Source organism: Eutrigla gurnardus (genome assembly GCF_963514095.1).
Source record: "Eutrigla gurnardus genome assembly, chromosome: 10".
Classification (NCBI taxonomy): Eukaryota; Metazoa; Chordata; class Actinopteri; order Perciformes; family Triglidae; genus Eutrigla; species Eutrigla gurnardus.
Genome location: NC_139924.1, coordinates 5,262,827 through 5,285,878, shown reverse-complemented (window position 1 = coordinate 5,285,878; position 23,052 = coordinate 5,262,827). Strand labels below are relative to the sequence as shown.

The window sequence follows — 23,052 nt, the reverse complement described above, 5'->3', positions numbered from 1 at the left end:
TAGAAATTACTTACACAGCTTGGACGAAAGTCGAAGTGTGCCAAAAAGAGGGTTTTGCCGAGATTTCCATTATTGTTACAATACAGTGTATTTAACAAGTGTTTTAACATGATTTAAATCAATGTGAAAACTTTGTGGGGTTCCCTCACTTTCTCATGATTCTGTTCCACTGTCAGAATTAGTAAGTACAGTATGTACTCTGATTCCTTACGTTGGACCATGCATTATTTTATTGTTTGTAGATAGCTTACTATAAGGCGCAGTAAGTGCACCTTGGATTGATGGAACTAAAACTCTTTTTTGTCTCCCCTTTCTGCCATGTCACCGTTGCTGGAGATTACACAAATCCACGACTGAGGACAGCATGGTGTGTCTGGCCTGTCATGTTGCTGATTCCACTGGACCTATGCTGACTTTTGACCTGTTCTCCCCAGGGACTGACACAGCCTGTTCTGTTGGACTATCTTTAAATAAATGTTTTTCTCATTAAAATATTTTGAATGTTTGTTCAATGTCAACATGAGAAATGACCACAATATAATATGAACTAAACTGATCTGTAGAATACAATATGGTTCTTCATAGAACCCTCAGAAGACAAGACGGTTATTTGTGAAAACCTTTAAAAAGGGATGTTTTTAGAACCCCCTGTGTGAGGTCGAGTTGAAACCCTTGAAATATGAAAGGGTTCTTAGTTGAACTCCCTGTGTGGGTTCTAGATGAAACCCTTGAAATATGAAAGGGTTCTTAGTGGAACTCCTTGTGTGGGTTCTAGATGAAACCCTTGAAATACGAAAGGGTTCTTAGTGGAACTCCCTGTGTGGGTTCTAGATGAAACCCTTGAAATATGAAAGGGTTCTTGGTGGAACCCCCAATATGAGTTCTTTGTAGAACCTCTCATGGAGGGTTCTGGATGGAACCTTACACACACAATTCTAGGTATAACCCTTTATGTGGGGTTCTCGGTAGAACCCTCTAAAAGGGTTCCAGGTGGAACCTTTATAAAAGGTTCTACCTGGAGCCAAAAAGGGTTCTCCTATGAGGACAAGCCAAAGAACCTTATATGGTTCTTAGCACTTTTATTTCTAAGAGTGTACCACAGTGTGCATTGATGTGCCATCCTGGATGAGTTGCACTAACTGGGCAACTTCTGTAGGTTGGAGAAACCGCTTCATGCTACCTCTAGTGGTGCAAACACTGGCAAAATTCAAAAAGGAAAAAAATCTGCCAGAAAGGCAGAGAACAGAGAAATGTGATCACCAGCTGCAGAACCATTCCTTTATAGCATGTGTGTCAAACCGAACACACCTGATCCAACCAATCAAGGTGTGAAGGCCAATCAGGTAGGTGAATAAGTCGAGTCAGGTGTGTTCTTGCTTGGTTGGAATGAAAACCTGCAGCCACAGCGGCCCTTTACTGGATCAGTTTGACACACCTGCTTTATAGGGATGTCTTGCTAATTGTCCCTCATTTCCACCTGTGGTCTGTTCCATTTGCACAACAGCAGGTGAAATTGATTCCCAATCAGTGCTGCTTCCTAATTGGACAGACGGATATCTCAGAAATATGATTTACTTGCAGTTACATTATGTTGTTTTATTGTTCCCTTCATTTTTTTGAGCAGTTTAGTTTACAAGCATCGAGAGTCCAAATGGCAGGAGGTCTGGCAGGCAGGTAACAGGCGGACAGAGAACAACACTGCAAGTTAAAACAAACTGGTGAAGGGTCCAAAATGGATTGGAAGGGTGTCAATGTGGAGAGTGGCTGACGAGGGATTGAGAAGCAGGTGAGGAGGTAGGTGGGGGAATGCCAGGCAGAGCAGCAGAGCAAGGGGAAGTGGGAACAGGTGATTGGATGAATGGGGCTGTCAGGTGATGAGGAGGGAAACTCTGAGGCTTCTGGTGCATGGAAGAATGACAAAGGTTTGGTGTCAAAAGTACTTTTTTTAATTAGATAAAATGTATAAAATGAAAGCACTCGTAGTAGCTCCAACATATTAAAATCATCAAACACACTTAAATATGCAATATTATGAGTTTATGTATGTAATATGGTAATAAAAAGGTTTATCTAGCTGAATTAATGTCATTACATAGTAGACACACATACAGTACAGGAATGAGCAGTACGGAAAGAAACAGTAGCCTAAATGGAACTGAGCAGACAAGAAATAGTCCCGCCCCCTTCATATTGCATATTCATATTTATTCTGCTCTAAGCCTTTCTGATTTTTGCACTTCTGGTTCGACGCTAATTGCATTTCGTTGTCTCTGTACTTGATCTCTGCATTAAAGCTGAATCTAATTAATCCAATACATCACAGTTTACTTTTTGGGTGACTTAGATTCCTTTTAGCATATTTACCTCCCTGATAGAAATGCTTATCAATTACTAGCTTTATAAATAATGACAAGGAAAACCCTGTCATTTACATGTAATAAACAGTATGAGTCACACACGTGTACTAGTTTAGTGCAAGCATAAACAACAAAACAAAGTACAAAAACAATAGGTGAGTGTAATATTCCAAAACACCTGAGCTGATAACTGTTTAGCTTCATATTTAGCTGTGAAAATGAACATATATATTTATTATTGCATTATTGACTTTTTTTCTACAGAGAACACAGCTTCTATGTAAAACCTGAATCTTAGTAGTTTATATCACAGGGTAAAGATGAATGTGTTGGGCAATGTTACAGTAGTGAGTACTGGACATGTTTCTTTATAAGGCCATATTACACAATGTACTCTATCAAAGCCAAAAACAACAGTAGCTGCAACCTCTACTCATGTGGACCAATTAGGTGCGTCATAGAAATAACACAGCTAATTGGTCTGTGTGTAATTGGACTAATTAGGTGCATGGTTTCAATAAACAGCTCCTTTTTTGAGTGAAAGTGCATTAAAATGTTTGGACCCTCGTACTGGCGTTAGCTACAGAGACATTTTCAATTAGATTGTATAAGTAAGCAAGATTTTAAAAACAACATGAAGGATCCTTCACCACCGTACTCGTCTTTGACTGATTGATTTGATTCATTGTTTTTTCTTCTTTCTTTGCTTTGCTATGTTTTTATGTTGGGGAACTTTTACACTGCCATCTTGGCTAGAACCCCCAAAGTAAAAGAGTTTCAAAATATCCTGGCTAAATAAAGGTTAAAGAAAAAAATAAAATGACTGCCTTTAGTAATGATTACAGTTTGAAACCCAGCAAAAAACTGTTTTAATAATTAATGCTCCGCTACTTTGCAATTCGGTGTGTTGGCTTACTTGATGTCTGACTGACAGCATGGACCTAAACTCTGTTATGAGGACGGGACTTATTCAGCAGGGCCTGAAGCTTAATAAGTGATGTGCAACGGAGCACAGGAACAGATTAATCGCGATAGCACTTGGAAATAATGGCATGGAGTGAATCATGAACTGAGTCATGGTTGAAGTCAGTGAAGACATTAACGTTATCAAAGAAGTAGATTTCCCCAGGAGTGAGTTCAGGGGAGCTGCAGTGATGAGGCGTCTGCAGGATGTGAGGCGAGGCCAGAGGTGCCACCATGCCAGTCCTTACATTGATTTTCAGCACACTGTGTAGCACCACACTGTGCAGGGACACACTTTCCACAGTCCCGACGTACACTACACAGGGACAAAAACCAAAATGACAAATTCACAAACATCCATGAACAGCATTTGTTCCCAACTTCCCCTTAAAATGATAAACTGATATCTTACTTTCTTTGCAAAGATCTGCTTCGTTCAGGTTGTTCAATGACTGAAGTGCGGATTCTGAAAAAGGAACATTACGCATACATTTTTTTAACAGAAACGGGTGTAAATGAAGTGACAACATGAATAAGATCAAATACTTTTCTGCGAGGCCCAACTGACCTCTAATCGTCTCGCGCTGATGCTGCCTTGGATGGCGCCCTGGACTCAGCCTCCCTGCGCAGCAGGACCACAGAGAGGCGTTGAAGTGGAGGTGACCACAGCATTTGAATCCTGGCTTGGCAGAGTAGAGGACCTCCATGTCCTCACTCGAGCAGCAAACAGTCTGATCATAAAGCACATTAATGGTCAGCAGAAAATATGCTTGTTTGCCGTCTTATTGACATTTCTGGATTCGTCAGTGACATAGACACAGTGAAAAGATAACACTCGGTTACGAGTCTCATCATTATTTCACGCATGAGCCTCCCTAAATTCACATATAAAGCTGGAAATGGTGTTTACATTCAGGACGGAGAAGTTGTGTTCTATCCGGTGTGATCATCTGTGCAGGTCTGCCTCTCTCTGCCGGCAAATATATATCGGGTCCCTTCTCCGTCAAAGGGATCATGGAAGGCACATTTTTTTTTACCTTTGACAAAGGTGTTTAGCCCCACATCCCAAAACAGAGGAATTTCATTACAATATTTCCCTCTTTGCAGGTACACCTAAGGTCATGGATATATTCTGAATAATAAGAAGTGTAACTGTAATAGTCAACCCTACCTGCGGGGTTAGCAGAACGGATCCACAGCACTGCGCTTCATGTCCCACCATCACACTGTGCAGTGTCCCTCCGCAGCACTTCATCCCTGTGTCTTTAACGCTGTAGGCTTTTATGCCACAGCAGTGACTGTTTTCTTTTTTGTGATGTCTGTGTGGAGAAACAGAGCTCGTACTTAATATCTAATAAGATGAGCGAGATTAAGAAGTTATACGTTTTACATGATTAAAACTCAAGCAGTTGAATGGTCAGTGGATAGCTGTATTTGAAATGGAAGAATATATGTACTGTCAGACCAGCAGGAGACACATGACTGAAAAAGCTTTTAAATATTATCAGGCTGATCTTAGTCCAAGTATCAGCACACTAAAACTCATTACTGCAACTTTTTCGTCAGATTACTGGAGCCGATGACAAGGTACACCCTGGATATGGTGGTCGAATAATCACAGAGAAACAAGCTCTCACATTCACACAGACAATACAACATGTGACAAAAATGAACATACGCACATACGCAGACAGAGCTGATAGCATCGAAGTGGCAGGAAACCCAGACAGACAGACATTCCTTGGCTCGGTAGCCGAACAATAATTTCAAGAGGTTCCCAACAGGGTCGATACAGCTGTCTCGCTGTCTCCCTGTCTAGACAGTATGAAAGAATGTTTCCAACCACTATTCAGTTTGTCTGCATCCTCGCCCATTCCAAGAAACACCAATATTAACTGATTCCCACATTCCTCAGCTGTGAAAAAACCCACACACACACAACACATACTCTCTCCCCTCCAGACACACCAAGCTGATTTTAAAAAAGGAAGTCATAATCACCTGTGACCACTGCAGCAGATCTGAGTGTGAGGATCATAGACTGCTGTCCCGCAGAAGTGTTGTCCAGGTCGGCCAGGAAACTGAGAAAGACCCAAAGTCCATTTAGCTAACTTATAAGTAATGCTGATCTCTGAGCACGCCTCTCCATCGTCTCTGTCTTTGTGGGTTTTATTAAAAAAAACAGACAACTCTGCGTCGTGTCAAGCCGTATGATGTCTCTCAGCAGCACTTGAAGAATCAGAGGAAAAATGAAGAACATGCAATGCACACGTGGGGACAAAAACACGGACCCAAAACACAGACATTATAATATCATCCTTTTGCATGAAAGCAGGGTGTTTTATTCAATGGATACAAAACAAACCCTCTCGCTGTATGTAAGGAGATGGGTGGAGCTCCGCACCCTGGCAACGGAGCTGCATCAAAACAGCAGGGTCTGTTAACAGTATTAACTGGGATACACTGCTGTCATTTCTAAAACTGATGAATGATTCTTTGCATAGTACATTAGAGATATTTGCTGGTTGTCCTCTAACCAGAGTTTTTACTGATTAACAAAAGGGCTATTGTCTTTGGTGCGACCCCTCTCTTATTCCTTGGGATTTTTTCTGAGTTCCCCATTCCTTGTGTTTGCTGTGATGTCCTTCCAACGTTCAGTCCAGACCAGTGTGGTATGAGTGACTCAGTTAAACTAGACGCTAGTAGAAACATTTCCTCATGTTAACTTTTTCCTGCCTTGCCCAGATCCTCGCCAACATGCTTCCAGTCCCCTGGTCCAGCTCACCCTGCCTGCTCTGCTGTGAGACTCTGGAGCAACAAGCTCGTATAAACTCACAAGTTCTGCTTTTGGATCCAGACACTTAACCGTTTTTTAAGAAGGGAGTGACGTGAACCAATTCTTTACAAACCGAAGAATCTCACTGCAAATGGTGGTTTACATTTCTCACAAAGGGAAAAAAAAAAACGGAGAACGTTTGTGGAACTTGACAGGATTAATACGGCCGATCAGAAACAGTTAAGTGTCATGAGTACATTACTTGATCTATCCAAGGCTCCTTCTCAGCCACACAGCCGTCACAGCAGACATGTGGGTTGTTCACAGTGGGGGCATCAACACATCGACCTAAAAGGTGGAGGGGGCACACACGTCTGTTGGGGTGATTACATCAACTGCACTTCATACCTCATTAATACACACAAACCAGGGCCTGCCAAGAGTGTGTGTGGTCTTCTATCATCATACTTTTTTTTTGTTTCTTTGCATAGAGCGTAACATTGAACTGAAGCAGCAGAAAGCTGGCAGATAGGGGTGGATCGCACATGTGTGAGATGAACAGCCAGGGGGAGTGTCCCCATGCCTCTCCTCAGTCCCTGTGTTACTTCAATACTCTTTCGTGCACTGAAACTATCCCCATGGTTTCAAAATCAAAACATGTTGTCCGGTCTGAACAAGTGGGTGTTTTTCTTCCCTTCCTCCATCCCCACATTATACTAATAACGACTTCAAAGTCAATCTAGCAAATGGAAAATTAGTGTCATAATCCCTGACTGGGCATTCTTTAATGTCTTGACATTTCTCAAGACACAGCTGGATGAAGGGAAAGGCTTGGTCCAGTAAAATATAAAAACATTCCTTAAAGTCACAGTCGGCAACATTTACGTTTGCTGTATATGAAATAATGAATATCATTATCGGAATAAATGTCATAGCAGTGCTGTCTAATTAGTGTCCATATTCATTTGTGTCACTAGTTGTTCATGTCTGTTTTCTCTGGTCTCTACACCTATAAACTGGTCCTCCCTGAGCCTGCCAGCTGTTGTTGTTCAGATTTGGCTCCTTTTGTTACGTAACGAAAGGAGTCATTTGCATAGGCCGAAATACTCTTCACGATGTTAGGAGATATCTGAAAGGGGGGAGTTTCGCAACACAGCGCGGAGAGCAGACAGTGAGGACGAAGAGCGAACAGACAGCGCTGACTGGAGAGAGCGCGAAGGGAGAGAGCAACGGGCCGACAGCGCGTACTGACCGACAGCGCGTACTGACCGACAGCGTGCACGGAGAGTGCAGCCCCAGCTCTGGTGCGTCTTCACTGCTGCCTCCGGTCGGACGGAACCTGGGGGGCGTGTCAGACAGAGCGCCGTGCACAACGGTCAGGGTCTGGTCTCTTGCGTTTCATTTTTAATAATGTGCGGCTACGGTCTGTGTTAGCTTGTATGTGTGTGTACAAAAAACTCGCTTCCCAAACAACCGGCTTGTCATCGTGCTGCTCCAGCTCTCCCCGCCCAGAACGCACTCACGTGACCACGCCACAGCTCACAGAACGCACAGCTGATGACGATCAGCTGATTAAGACTTCCATATAATTAACCTGTCGCCGTAGGCCACCGTTCGCATCCTGATTGCTTGCCCGAGAGCACGACACGTCTCCTTTCTCCTGGCCGGCAAACTCTACCTGTGCACGGCGTAGGAATGCCACCGTTTGCCTCGGATCGCTTGCCTGAGAGCACAACATGTCTCCTTTCTCCTGGCTGGCAAACGTAACCCGTGTGCGTCATTGAAAACGTGAGTGTGGTTCCCCTCTTCTCCGGCCTTTGATCTTGGCTAGGGTTGCACAATTCCGGGAATTTTCAAAAGTGGAAACTTTCCATGGGAATTTATGGGAATTTATGGGAATAAACAGGAATAAATGGGAATAAACTGGGAATTTTTCAAATTTATGGTTGGCTCTTCAAAGGGGACTTAAATAAAGCTGAGGAATATTATTTTGTAGCATAATCTTGACTAAAACAAACGGATGCCATTCACATACACTTGAATATCCATGCCATTCCTCAATCACATGCACAGAGCACACTGGTTAGTGCATGGCTATTGAGACCACGCCCCCTACTGGCACTGTGCATTGCCTCCATCACATGTACAGAAGATCACTAGAAGACTGGACCACACTTTTGAGTCTGAAGCACAAAGACTATTGAAGGCACACATTTGAGCTTCTGGACTAAACAAAGTGAAGTAAGTTTTGATGCTTTTATGGGGAAATATATCTATTACAGCTCTAGTCTACGATTTGAACATTCCATTCCATTTTTGAATGAGTGGGGTTGGGAGATGATATATTGAACCTAACATTCCTGTTTTTGACTTCACCCATGAAACAACTAATTAAAACATGTTCTGTTCTACTTTCAAATAAATCTGTTGAAAACATTTTGTATGGATGTTTTCTTATGACTTCTGTTCATATTTATGCTTGGATATAATATATTCCCAGTTAGTTCCCCTAAATTCCCATTAATTCCCATAATTCCCATTATTCCCATGGAGAGTTTCCAAATATGGAATATTTCCAAAATTCCCAAGCTTAAGTTTTCCGCCCCTTTGCAACCCTAATCTTGGCCATATCTAACATTCTCCAGCGTTGGCCTGTACGGTGACGTAACTGCGAGTGTGCACGCCCGCAAGCGGCGCACCCGCATATCTGATCTTTTGTGCTGATGAAGTGCCATGTGATGATTATTATATCTGATCTTATGTTATTTGCCTGACCCTCTAAAAGGATCTGTCCGAACCATACGGGACCCAGCAACTTCACCTGAGCCACATAGGGGAGCCATAGCGATACATCCACGTAAACATTGGCGCATGCTACCGCTAGCATAAGCGACATCTCTCTCTCCCAGTAGGCAATGACAGACGGAGATTTTTCTAAAATACGTACAGTTATAAAGCAAATATCGCAGAATATCACATACAGGTAATCCCGGCTGGGATTCGAACCGGGGTGGTCTGTGTATACACATACGTGCGTAAACGGCTAACTAAGGAACACAGTCAGTCCCCGTCTTGGAACCGCTTGTCCTCGCAAAGCTCAAAGAAGTGCCTTTTATTGCGCTTTGCGCGTCTGTCCTAGCAAAAAAAATTCCATAAACAAATAAAATGGCAAGGGGCACTGGGTGCAGTGTTGGGCTCCTACCACTAGGGCCCCTCGCACTGCAGCCCGCTTCCCCGACGCCACTGTAGGCTCCGATAGAACAACATAGTCATCCGGTTTTAGAGAAGAAAAAAAAAACGCGCCTCCATGTGCACGTAGAGCCTGTTTGTTGTGCAAAAATCCACCGCGCCCGTATCATCCAACTCACAGTTCGCACACGCCACATCCCACCTCCCCCCTCACGCATGTTACAATATCACAGGCGCACTCTTCCTCTGTGTAGCGTGTACTCCAACACAACACCCAAACATGCAAAACTACTTCACCCTCTTTCATACCTGGGGCACAGCACCACGGAGACTTCCGATGTTTTCTCCCACAGCCGCGAGAGTAACTCCGACTGTTGCACCAAGATCCACAGAGATTTGTGTCTGTGCTGTGGGTGTGCAAAGATGAGCACAAAGAACAGTTCACACAAACCCTATCACACAACACGAAGCACGTTTGGACACACTTATTGTAATTCCCACATTTTTATACTTGAAAGCAATTTTGCGCATATTCTTTTATTAGTTGTTCTCAATGGGTCCAGCCGCCACATGTGTTTTGCTTGTGTTTTTTATTTTATTGGGTTATTGGTTGCAAACTGTCATTATTTGTGTGTGATTATGAATACTATATATATCCTGTGCAGTTTTGAATGTCTCATGCCCATCGTTTTGTACAATAAACACATTATATTCAACATTCTTGGCTGTTTAAGGGTAAAACCTGAGCTGGTTGCTCATTGGTACCAGGTTAAGTTAACAAAATATATTGGGCCAATAGTTAAAAAAAACATTGGTTGACTTACATGCCGGTTTGAGGTGCGGGTTTCTGAAAAAAATAAAAATACAAATAAAGTAAATCACAAAAGGTATAAGTCTCTCATGGTACAACCCACTATGTCACTGTCCCTGTCTTCCAAAAAAAAAGGCTCAAGACTCACCTGTTCAACAACATCTGTCAAAGCTTTTATGAATCATTGACACACACTCTCAACGAAAATCAAACAGCCTCACAGAGGTGCTACAGTAGTGGATAGCAGTATAATGTCAGATACTTCTGTTCTTATATCCATATATTGCAGATAGTAGATACTTGTATGTGTGTATTTGTATTTAAACAGGGACAGTGCACAAACACACATTAGCCTTGTAGAAAACAAGGAGAGATGTAATGCACCAAGTTTTTATCAAACTTGCTATTTTCTGCCTGCAGTTGGCAGTTTGGTGGAGTGATGGGGTGATTGTTATGGTTACGTGGTCTCATATCAGAGAAATAAATCAGAGCCGAAGGCAGCAGCTTGTTTCTTACCTGCTGTTGCGTATCTGTGGAGATAAAGCACATCAATTAATGGTGTATATAAAATCACAATGTGTCATTACATCATCATTATTATGGGTGTATATAAAAAAAACATTACAGCATCATTATCAGGAATGTCAATAGGGGAATCTTCTCCTCCCATCTAGATCAAACAAAGGTGACTCATCCCACATGTTGAGACATTTGCTGTAAACTGCTTTTTGGCTCCTGGCTAAAAAAATAATCATGAAAGGTCTTTCACAGGCTTTGATTTATAGGGTGAGAAAACGTTTTTCTTAATTTACGGAATAAAAGAAGATTGTAGGCAGACAAAGGGATTAGTAAAATTTCAGATATGTATGAGAATTATACTCTTTTAAATTTTACTGAGATCAAGCAAAGGTTTGGCATTGAGCCTAAACACTTTTTCAAGTATCTTCAGATAAGAAGCTTCATAACAAAGACAAATGACTCCTAAATCCTCCCTCACAATCCTCCCCTCTTTGGAAAGAACAGTCCTGAACCAATATGGAGCAACTGGATTAATCTCAAAATGTTATCAGATTACAGGTGCAGCAAAAGAGGATTTCTACGGATTAAACTAGTGTCCGGCAGATAAGGGACGACGTTCAGACACACCTGAGTCCTCACAGCAGCTGGAAGTGAGGGGCATTCTCTTAAGATCATCACAGCAGCACTCAGTCTTGTTGTTGAACTGGCCATGTCCGCAGCACAGGTGGTGGATGGATTCTGGCTCCAGGATCCTCTTGTCATCGGTCGGACCGCAGCACAACTGTTTGTCTTTGTTAAACGTCTCTGTGGAAAAGATCGGCCACGTCACAGATGATAGGAACCCGTTTTTTCACCAAGATGCTGTTTGGATTCAGCTCCACTCACGTTTGCCACAGCATTGGGTGTCCGGTGTAGGTTTGGCTGCAACAGTCGATTGACAGCACAGTTGGTGGGACGTGTTGTAGGCCGTTGTTCCACACAGAGCTGTGAAGACGAAGATCCAGTCACCATGCAGCCACCACACACATGAATTAGCATGAAGGCCCCCATGCACAGTGCTATTTTCATGCTTGGGAGGAAAATTGCAGATCATGAGAGAAAGTAATTTGTTGTCCATCAAAAACAGCATTAAATACACCTATTTGACAATGTCCATCCATCGTCTACCGCTTATCCTGTATTCAGGGTTGCGGGGGGGGGCTGGAGCCGATCCCAGCTGTCATTGGGCGAAGGCAGGGTACATGGACATGAAGAGACAGACAGGTAACCAGTCTATCACAGGGCTGACATGTAGAGACAGACAGGTAACCAGTCTATCACAGGGCTGACGTGTAGAGACAGACAGGTAACCAGTCCATCACAGGGAGACATGTAGAGACAGACAGGTAACCAGTCCATCACAGGGCTGACATGTAGAGACAGACAGGTAACCAGTCCATCACAGGGCCGACATGTAGAGACAGACAGGTAACCAGTCTATCACAGGACCGACATGTAGAGACAGACAGGTAACCAGTCCATCACAGGGAGACATGTAGAGACAGACAGGTAACCAGTCCATCACAGGGCCGACATGTAGAGACAGACAGGTAACCAGTCTATCACAGGACCGACATGTAGAGACAGACAGGTAACCAGTCCATCACAGGGCTGACATGTAGAGACAGACAGGTAACCAGTCCATCACAGGGAGACATGTAGAGACAGACAGGTAACCAGTCCATCACAGGGCTGACATGTAGAGACAGACAGGTAACCAGTCCATCACAGGGAGACATGTAGAGACAGACAGGTAACCAGTCCATCACAGGGAGACATGTAGAGACAGACAGGTAACCAGTCCATCACAGGGCTGACATGTAGAGACAGACAGGTAACCAGTCCATCACAGGGAGACATGTAGAGACAGACAGGTAACCAGTCTATCACAGGGAGACATGTAGAGACAGACAGGTAACCAGTCCATCACAGGGAGACATGTAGAGACAGACAGGTAACCAGTCCATCACAGGGCCGACATGTAGAGACAGACAGGTAACCAGTCTATCACAGGACCGACATGTAGAGACAGACAGGTAACCAGTCCATCACAGGGCCGACATGTAGAGACAGACAGGTAACCAGTCTATCACAGGACCGACATGTAGAGACAGACAGGTAACCAGTCTATCACAGGGCTGACATGTAGAGACAGACAGGTAACCAGTCTATCACAGGGCTGACATGTAGAGACAGACAGGTAACCAGTCTATCACAGGGCTGACATGTAGAGACAGACAGGTAACCAGTCTATCACAGGGCTGACATGTAGAGACAGACAGGTAACCAGTCTATCACAGGGCTGACATGTAGAGACAGACAGGTAACCAGTCTATCACAGGGCTGACATGTAGAGACAGACAGGTAACCAGTCTATCACAGGGCTGACATGTAGAGACAGACAGGTAACCAGTCTATCACAGGGCTGACATGTAGAGACAGACAGGTAACCAGTCCAGTGGAATCCTGTACGCACTGTGCGTACTTTTTTTGAAGGTGAAAAAAAAAAATTGAAGCAATTTTTTTTTTCAGCGGGCTAGATATTTAAATTATGCAAATCGGCGGGTGACACCAAACAACGTCTGCCCAAGCAAGTCAGAGCTTTTCTTTCTCTCACACAGTGACCTGGAGAGACGCAGCCGCATTTGAGAGGACGATCGTGCGTGTGTGCGCAATTGCGCAAGGCGTGTGTTGGCCCCTCTCCACTACACAATACAGCTCGGCTCTAGTCTCGTCACCTCTCTGCTGCTGATCACTGTGGGCCGAGCCGATGCATGTCTCTCTCCCCGGGCCGGGAGAGTTATCATACCGTACTGTGCGTGTGTGTCCAAGCGTGTGTGTGTGTGTGTGCGTGGAGTGCTCACAAGCGTGCGCTTGTGTTTAGGGTGGGGATGGAGGGCACAAAAAAAAGATTTGCACCGGGGCCTATCACCATGATATACGCTACTGATTTCACTGATACTGAAAACATTAGATTTTGTCTTAAAAAAGTATTTTTCCATTTGTTGTTGTATTTGCCGTTTCTGTGCGTAGGCCTACATTGAAATTTAATCCTGGCGGCGCCACTGAACCAGTCTATCACAGGGCTGACATGTAGAGACAGACAGGTAACCGGTCTATCACAGGGCTGACATGTAGAGACAGACAACCATTCACACTCACATTCACAGCTACTCAATGAACCTATCCCCATCCTGCATGTCTTTGGACTGTGGGAGGAAGCCGGAGAACCCGGAGAGAACCCACGCTAACACGGGGAGAACATGCAAACTCCACACAGAAGGAACCGGAACCCGACCCGGGAATCGAACCCAGGACCCTCTCGCTGTGAGGTGACAGTGCTACCCACTACACCACCGTGCAGCATTTGGCAATGCGTTGTACATTATACATGCAAATACCACATTGGCATACATACCAGGGTACGCAGTATTGTATAAACACCATTTCCAATTAAATTAGAAACTGGAGATGATCTTGCTAACGGGATCACACCACACACCAGTAAAGTGGGTGAGAAAAAAACAACTGGCTACAAAAACTAACAAAAAAAAATATTCAGTGCAATCAGTCTCAGTTAGTTCACATCTTTCACAGGCTTTGTTGTAAAGGGTGAGAAATTTTTTTTTCTAAATTTGACGGAGAAAAAAAAGAACGATGGTTTTGAGCTGTAAGAGATTCATATGTATTGTGTTGCAATGATTTTAATTAGTATTATAAATACTGTACCTAACCAGAATGGAGATCGAAGCTCTCATGAGAATTAACTGCAAGGATTCCAAGACTTTTTGTATAAATGACAGGGCCTTATTTTCTAGTATGGTCTCCAATCTTCAACAGGTGTAATCATTTAAAGTTAGTGTTTTCTATTTCAGTGGGAATACTCAAAATGTTCAATAATAAGCACGAAGCCGAGAATCCAAAACAGACTTCTATGGTTTAAACTAGTGTCCGGCAGATAAGGGACGACGTTCAGACACACCTGAGTCCTCACAGCAGCTGGAACTGAGGGGCATTCTCTTAAGATCATCACAGCAGCACTCAGTCTTGTTGTTGAACTGGCCATGTCCGCAGCACAGGTGGTGGATGGATTCTGGCTCCAGGATCCTCTTGTCATCGGTCGGACCGCAGCACAACTGTTTGTCTTTGTTAAACGTCTCTGTGGAAAAGATCGGCCACGTCACAGATGATAGGAACCCGTTTTTTCACCAAGATGCTGTTTGGATTCAGCTCCACTCACGTTTGCCACAGCATTGGGTGTCCGGTGTAGGTTTGGCTGCAACAGTCGATTGACAGCACAGTTGGTGGGACGTGTTGTAGGCCGTTGTTCCACACAGAGCTGTGAAGACGAAGATCCAGTCACCATGCAGCCACCACACACATGAATTAGCATGAAGGAAATGTATAACCACCATATTCAATTAAGTTAGAAACAGGAGACGATCTTGCTGACGGGATCACACCACACACCAGTAAAGTGGGGGTCCAATGGCCCCTTCCCCACTTCCTACCCTCCTGTTTCCGTCACCCTCTTCGGACTGGACCCTCATTTTACTTCACGCCTGTAGAGGTTTGTAACTGCATCATGTGATTTGAAAGATTTGCTGTGTCATGCAGGTAAGGGACGTACATTCAGACGCAGCAGATTCCTCCACACAGCAGCTGGAACTGAGGGGCATTCTCTTAAGATCATCGCCCGTCGAACAGCAGCACTCCGTCTTGTGGTTGAACTGGCCATGTCCGCAGCACAGGTGGTCACTTGAACTTCTTGTCAGGACACTGCGGTTATTAGATGGTCCGCAACACATCTGCTTGTCCACATCAAAAGCCCCTATGGAAAAGATCAGGGTGATCCTTTAAAGGGTATCACTTTCATCTCAGCCAAGTGTTTGGACATAATACAACAGAGCAGAACAAAATATGAATCACATGTGCACCTGTGTATGACTGACGTGAATCATTTGTAACATTAGCAGAATCATGAATTTCTGTGGTCTCATACTTTAATTTTGTTTCAGAAAATCATGTATACGTGAGGATTGTGTGTTTGATTGTCCTGTCTTTGATTTTTTTTTTATATTTCCTCCATGTTTATTTGCCTCCCACCTCACGACTCTCTCTGTCTGGGTTCTCCATAAGTTCCTAACACCCCACACGGCGTATTTGTATATTGGTGGTGAGGTTCTTAGCTCTCTAGCTAGAGTTCGTACACCTTCACTATAGCGGTCTGGTTATACTGTTGCTTACTAAAGATATAGATGTACAGAAGAAGTACTTTTAGTGGGAGTGGTACTTATTACAATAATGAAACCTTAAGAAATTGTATTTGGAAATGTATACTGTTCATATGATGCTTAAAACCCACAAGTTCTACTCACTTTCACCACAACATTCAGCCTTTGGCGCAGACTTGGCACTGACGGTCAACTGACAGCAGATTTCATTGAGTTTGTAGTAGGCCTTCAGACCGCAGCAATTGGACACCTTCTCACTGAGACCATTGGTGACCGCTGTGAAAACCAGACACAGACACCACAATGCTTGTTTGCTAGAGGCCGTTTAGATCAGCCAGAAGTGCGCTGGTTTCATGAGTAACGATGTTAGCAGTAGTGAAGCTGCTGTGATATTTATGTGTAGAAGTAAAGTCCTCAAGTGATCATTTAGCTGATGCGTCAAAAATCATAAAAACCACAAAATTGGTGGAAATGAGTCCATGAGTTCAAGTCAGCATTGACCTTGTGATGCTGACTGAGGAAGATCCCTTAGTTAAAACAAGTTGCCGCTGGTTTCTCACAGATGTACGTCATCACCTGATCTGCCGCGTTCTTCTTTACAACAAGTGGCTTCTTCCTTGTTGTAAGCCTGCCCTCCACAACACGACAGCCCTGCCCCGTCATAGAGATGATTCTCACAGCACACGGCCTCGCGGATGTCATACTCTTTTCCCATACAGCTTTTTCTGCAAGACAGTCATTAATATTGCACAGACATCACTGTAAATACGGAAATGTTATGTTACATATGCATAGCCTTCTTCCGTGTCTTTGCACATTTCACCCTTATCCTTTGTAATACTGACCTCTAATGGTCTTTTGTGAGAATACGCTTAACTAGAACAGGTAACCATATCGGTAGATTCACACATTTCCACCCTTGCTGTGCACGTGCACATATTAAATATTACATAGTCATCTTTATTTTGTCTCATTCTCACCTGATGATACACCAGAGAAAAGATATGAAGGATCTCTGCGAATCATCAATATACAACATTTCATGACAATTAAAGGGTTCAGCTTTTGGGACACGGGGTCCAAAGTGCAGGGGCCAAACATTACCAACCAATAGTGATGGGTGAATAAACAGGCTGAAAGACTTTCTATAATTTAAACATCTGCAGCTGCAGTCGCTCCAATAGAAAAAAAATGGAAACTGAAGAAAGAAATGACGGGAAACAACTCCTCACCATGTTTTTGCAGAATGCTGACAAGAGGGGGGAATGTGCGCAGCCCGGGCAAATAGCCTAAACAAGAATAGAAGAGTCCAAGCGACGCCCATTCTGTGACCTTCTTTCAGACAAAATATGTAAGGGAGTCAACGCTGAGAGACAATTGCCCCCCCCCCCCAATTTTAATCCAGTTTGCACATCAAGGGTTTAGTTAGTTTTGTGTGAAACTGCTCAGTGAACTACATCTTGTGTCACGCAACGTCATCAACGCCACTGTTACTATGGCAAATTACCTACAAGCTAATGGCTGTGGCTCAGAGGTAAAGTGAGTCATTGGTTTAAATGGTTCAAAGGTGCCAGACTGAACCCCAAATCCCCCCAGAAGCTATCAGTACCATCAGTGTATGAATGTGTGTGAGCGGTTCATAAAGTATATCATATAAGCGCCTTGACAGAAAAAGAGTAGAAAAGCGCTATGACAACACTGGTCCAGGTGAACATCTGGATGGTGTTATATCCAGTGACGCTTTTTAACATCTTTGGAATGAAAGAATGAGCCAGAACTTTAGTGTGAGTTCATCACCGCGGTACGACACAAACAAGCGTCATAGCTTCAGAGAAGTCTCTTACTCAATGAAGTCTTCTACTTCAACATTATACTTTCATTTATACTTTAGCTTTCTTGATGTGAAAATGTATCTTTTAAATTGACAAACATCGTATGTGTAATTCATCCCACAAAAATCATTTGACTATATATTTACATGCATTTTTTTATCTAAATAAAATTCAAAAAAATGATATGGCTCCACTGATGACACTGAGACTTCATGTGATGTAGTCATGAAGTCTCCTTTTCATTCAATAAAATGCTAAAGGTAGGACATGTATAATTCCTGGATTTAAATCAAATAAATATAGGGATTACAGGGCAGAAGTATATGTTGCTGGTGATCAGTACAACTTAGTTAAAAGTATTCTATGCAACACACATTGAGACCATCTGTGAGAAGATTTTCTTAATACTTGTAATTGGTGCCACCAAGTTTAATTTTGCCATTTCGTTCCTTGTAGTAGCTTTTATAATGCTGTTGTCACGCTTCTGCAATAAAAGTGCAATGATGGAGCTGCTCTTGGCTACCACAATGATCAATGAGACAAAATCAGAATGAAAAAGATCTGACAAAAATGGCTCAAAGACCAGACAGGGCGAGTGCGGGCAGGCGCCTTCAGAGGCGGCCTGTGTTCAGGGCCCAGAATTCAGCAATCACACACACACACACACACACACACACACACACACACACACACACACACACACACACACACACACACACACACACACACACACACACACACACACACACACACACACACACACACACACACACACACAGGGGGATGACTCACCTGTAGCAGTCACTTTTAAAGGCTGCAGCTCCCGTGACAGACTCTGTCCACAAACACAAAAGTTATTGTTACAAAATGATCTATTATTGCGACCGTCGTCTGAGAACGATGCGAGAGAAGCTCGGATAACGACACACGGAGAGAGAGCGCCTTCATTCTGCGCCCAGACTTTATTCCACTATAGTAGCTAATGGTTATTTGCCGCTCTACAAATGCTGTGAATGTCGTATAGGTTATTAGGCTACTGATGTTTAAGCTGGAATGATTCCAATAAACATTAGATGAACATATGATGCAAGGCAAACACATGACGCGTCACACGTCTGGTCGGCCGCGTTTCAAAGACTTTATGCTGATCGCCTAAATTTAACACACACACACACACACACACACACACACACACACACACACACACACACACACACACACACACACACACACACACACACACACACACACACACACACACACACACACACACACACACACACACACACACACACACACACACAGAGAGAGCAATTAACGAGCTGCGTCAATTAAGGGAGAACCCAATCAGCAGGGCAGCTACTTACCGAAAATAGCGGGGAAGCTGCAAATTAGCAGTAGGATCATGTAAGAGTCCGCCAGGATCATTTTGACTGCTGCCGGATGAGTCGGTAAATGAGATGCAAAAAGATAGACCCAGGCATAAATAGCACCAGCTGAGCCCCTCCTCCCACCTAAAATACGCCATGCAATTTGAAAACCTGTGGAATCACATGATGAAATGGAAATGAAAAAGGGAGGTTCTTGCTTCTTGTTGGATTTCCCTCCAGGACGTATTTTGACAAGGTAGGCTAACTAAACTAAATGCCACAGTTTTCCATCATTAGTCATTGGCCAGCTAGTCTGATAAAGGAGTCAGATCCGAAGCTGGAAGTGTGACTAAACAACAAAGCAGAAACACGGTTGTTGAAGTCGTCCTTATTTAACTGCAACCATCACTCCTGACGCTGTTTCCGGCTCTGGATGATAGAGCCCTTCTAAGCATATGGGGTACACAAGGACCAAGCATGTGTGACTCACGTGTAATGAAATCATTGAAAAGCCTTAGGCTACTCGGTGAGATGTTGTTAACAAAACGTCTTAAAACAATAAATAAACCAGTATAAATCCCACACAGTAATACTATCCCATCGTTTGCAGTCAGTAGATATTCAGAAAGAATGGTGTCCTCGGTTTTTAGCTTACACGAGAAAAGAAAAACTCATACCAGATGCATGAAACAAAACCGCGCATGTTCTGTTTATCTTAAAAAAATAAGTCGAATTAAACGCTCATAATATGATGCATATTTGACTCTATATTTTCCTCCTACAGTATCCACTTCCCAGATTACACCTGACCCGTTGGCCGCGCGTTGACATCAGCAGCCTGAAGGAGCTGAGGCGTTCAAAATAAATAGACCGAGACGGCTTTCGTTTCCTCTGCTACTTCCATACTATCTCCCGAGGCAGCGAGGTATATATTTAACATTTATATTTATATTAAATTGATTTTTTACACCCAAAAGTTAATATTGCTGTAAGTGACTTTAAAAAATGCTCACCACATTTTCAAACGTTGTTTGGAGCTAAATGTGGCAAAATGTAGCTGTTCATTTCAGAGTGAGCCACTTTACAATCAGCTTAAATCAGTTTCAAACGCATCAACAACAACAACAAACGCACCATTTGCGCTCGTCTAGGAAACACGCAGACGCGTTTATGTCTCCGTGTTGACATTCAGTGTTTAAACGGATCTCGAGCGCGTGGACGCCGTTTTACATTCGCTTTCATATCCGGGCGGCTCAGTGCGCCATGGGAATAAACACTTTATTCTTATTGAGAAATACTATAATAACATACTATCGATAAAAGCCGATGATAATGATACTTTTCTACTTTTTATGTCACATCTCGGCTGCTTCGGAACAAACTATCCGGCCAGGATCGCCCTCGTCTCCTCGACACATCTGCGCTTCTGGGAAATGCAACCATGAACCATGAATCACGAGACGTGATCAATGTGTTGCAACAATTCATTTAGCCTTTTTTTCTTTTTTTGGCTATTTCTTTTGTTACAACCCCTCCAGACACAAAAATATGTGTCCAATAAATGTGCTAAGAAGTAGAAATAACATAAACCAAAACCCCAGGTAACCAAAATAATAATAATCTCGAGTGGATGAAGTGCAAGTAAATGAAGACCAAACACGGGTTAGACAATTAAGTTGCAACTTAATTGTCCCGGACTGGTTTTGTAATTTTAAATGAAGTGATGCACAGACGAGAAGACTGAACTACGGGCATTCACGTTTTAGATTGAGGCCTACAGAATAATTTATTAATTTGAACAGTTTGTTTTTGAACTTTCAAATAGTGGGATTCGGATTTGATTTGGAAATGTTTTCCACCCGATAATATTTGGTCAAATGAAAGGAATATATATGAACCAACCAATATCTTGCATCGCAGCGAAATATTTAGAAAGCATCTAGAGACATCGTCAGGATTGTATATACTATTAATATTAGATAATATTATATTATATTATAATGGCAGTTTTCGAGTACGTCTCATGACTGTGGGTATTTTATAATCATTCTGTCTTGTGTCGTCATGCGTTTTTCCCCGTCTCTTGTCTACTGTAGCCTAATGTCTGTGGGTTTTTGTAGTGTTGGTTTCCTGTTTTATTTTGTAGTCCTTCTTCCTGTCCTTGTAGTCCTTCTTCCTGTTTTTTCTATTTTCTTTTATGTGTGTAAAGCACTTTGTGTTACATGTTTATGTAGGAAAAGTGCTCTATAAATAAAGTAAAGTTGAAGTTGAAGTTCCTGTCCTGTCTTGTCTTGTCACGTGCTTTACTTAATGCCTTGGTTTCCCTCCCTATTTTCTGTCTCCCAGATGTGTCTCACTGTCTCGTCAGCCTTGCCTCTTGTTCTCCTCAATCCCCATAGCATGCCCTTGTGTCTCCACATCTGTCTGTCGTTGACTAATCAGCCCTGTGTATTAAGTCTGTGTGTTTCTGTTCTGTCTTTGCTTGGTCGTCCTGTGTGGTCCTGGATATAAGTCACCACCCAATGTGTCCTGCTCATGTTTTCTGGTCTTGTCAACACCTTGGATTATCATTTGTAAGTTTTTTTGTTTATGCTTTGCATTCTTGTTCTTTGTTTTTTCATAGTGTGTTTTTGCCCCTGTGGTCTCCCTTAATTTTTGGACTTTGTTTTTTCGTTAGTTTATAATTTAAATAAAACCTTTTTAACTGCATTTGGGTCCATGCCTCCTTCACTTCGAGTACATCCGTGACAATACGCAGCCATCAACAGTCAAGCTGCCACTTGTATCACAGTAAAGATTCTGGTTCAAGGATTAAAGGATATAAAATGTTCTGACTTTATCAATATTACTGTCATCATGATTTCAAGATCATTTAAAATAATTAAAGTAAAAAAATAAAATATTGCAATAATACTTTGCATCCACAGACATTTATTCTATACATAAATTGACACAGCTCTAGATTTTAAAGTGCAGCTGCGAGTTTATCTCAGAATCTCTGGTTTGGTACAAAGGAGTCTAACCAGATTAATGTTAAGGAATCAGTCATAAATAAAACGGTGTTCCTAATTGTTATCAAATTTATGTTTGTGATGTATCCAAGCAACAAAATATGCATTGAGTTGTTGAAAATGATACCTGAAAGTGTAGAGAACAATTAACCCTCTACTGCACGCATTATTATGAATAAATTTGTCAGTTTACGGCATTTGGCCGCATCCTCCTCCAGCGCCTTTCTTTTTTTCTCTCTCTCCCTCTCGGCACCGCCTTTTCTTTTTTTTTTACCCGGGGGGTTGGGGTCCATGGTTTACAGTACTAGTCGAAGCCTCGACTCTCCCTCTCTGCTCGGCGCTCGCTACACACACACCGCGACTGCAGCATCAGTGTCACACACACCCCTTCCTCCGCACGCTGTCTGTGTGGTTGATACGGACTGTTGGGGCGGGTGTTAATCAAAACAAACCAATCGCCTTGTCCTCCTCACATGCTACTGGCCTGAGTGGCCTCTGATTGGCCAGGCCTGCATCTCTGACTTAGAAAAAAAAAAGTCAAATAGCCCCGGCCCCGGCTGACCGGCAGACTTAAAAAAAAAAAAAAAAAAAAAAAGAGAGAGAGAGAGAGAGAGACGCAGGCCAGCAGGCCAATCATAGGCCGGCGCTTCGGGAAACCTCCCGGGGTGCAGTCGAATAGTCAAAAAATAAGGTCCTAACTCCTATTCCTATCTCCTATTCCTTGACCTCTTGGGAAAACGTCACGGGGTTAAGGAAAGGCGATAGGAGAACTCAAAAGGATTTAGGAAAAGACGGCCGCGGTGCTCAGAGAATCCGACCGGACTTTCACTAAGCTACGTCATTATAACGCGGCCGCTGATGATTGACAGCTGATGATCGGCACCGGCGATTGACGTGCGTCTGCGCTGGAGAAACTACAAAAATGGACTACAAAAAGCGCATCGGCCACTT

At 43.1% G+C, this 23,052-nt stretch overlaps 1 protein-coding gene across 1 annotated transcript; it reads right to left on the bottom strand.

Annotated features, from left to right (window-relative positions):
• Positions 1-2,613: 2,613 nt before the first annotated feature.
• Positions 2,614-20,347, bottom strand: LOC311019790 (uncharacterized protein). Its single transcript, XM_084019366.1, has 19 exons — positions 20,225-20,347; positions 19,088-19,261; positions 18,513-18,555; positions 16,465-16,613; positions 16,033-16,164; positions 15,285-15,485; positions 14,895-14,993; positions 14,637-14,813; positions 11,501-11,599; positions 11,243-11,419; positions 10,613-10,626; positions 10,110-10,132; positions 9,595-9,692; positions 6,359-6,444; positions 5,322-5,401; positions 4,492-4,639; positions 3,889-4,051; positions 3,733-3,786; positions 2,614-3,636 (listed from the first exon to the last, which is right to left on the bottom strand). The coding sequence occupies exons 2-19, from the start codon at positions 19,146-19,148 to the stop codon at positions 3,380-3,382; spliced, it is 2,061 nt and encodes a 686-aa protein (XP_083875492.1). The 5' UTR covers positions 19,149-19,261; positions 20,225-20,347; the 3' UTR covers positions 2,614-3,379.
• Positions 20,348-23,052: the final 2,705 nt, after the last annotated feature.

Coding starts and splice junctions, on each gene's coding strand:
- LOC311019790 (XM_084019366.1), bottom strand. CDS start 19,148: ATGATCCTGGCGGACTCTTACATGATCCTACTGCTAATTTGCAGCTTC. Junction 14,814..14,894: donor CACCCAATGCTGTGGCAAAC/GTGAGTGGAGCT, acceptor TCTTTTCCACAG/AGACGTTTAACAAAGACAAA. Junction 3,787..3,888: donor TCAGCGCGAGACGATTAGAG/GTCAGTTGGGCC, acceptor TTCCTTTTTCAG/AATCCGCACTTCAGTCATTG.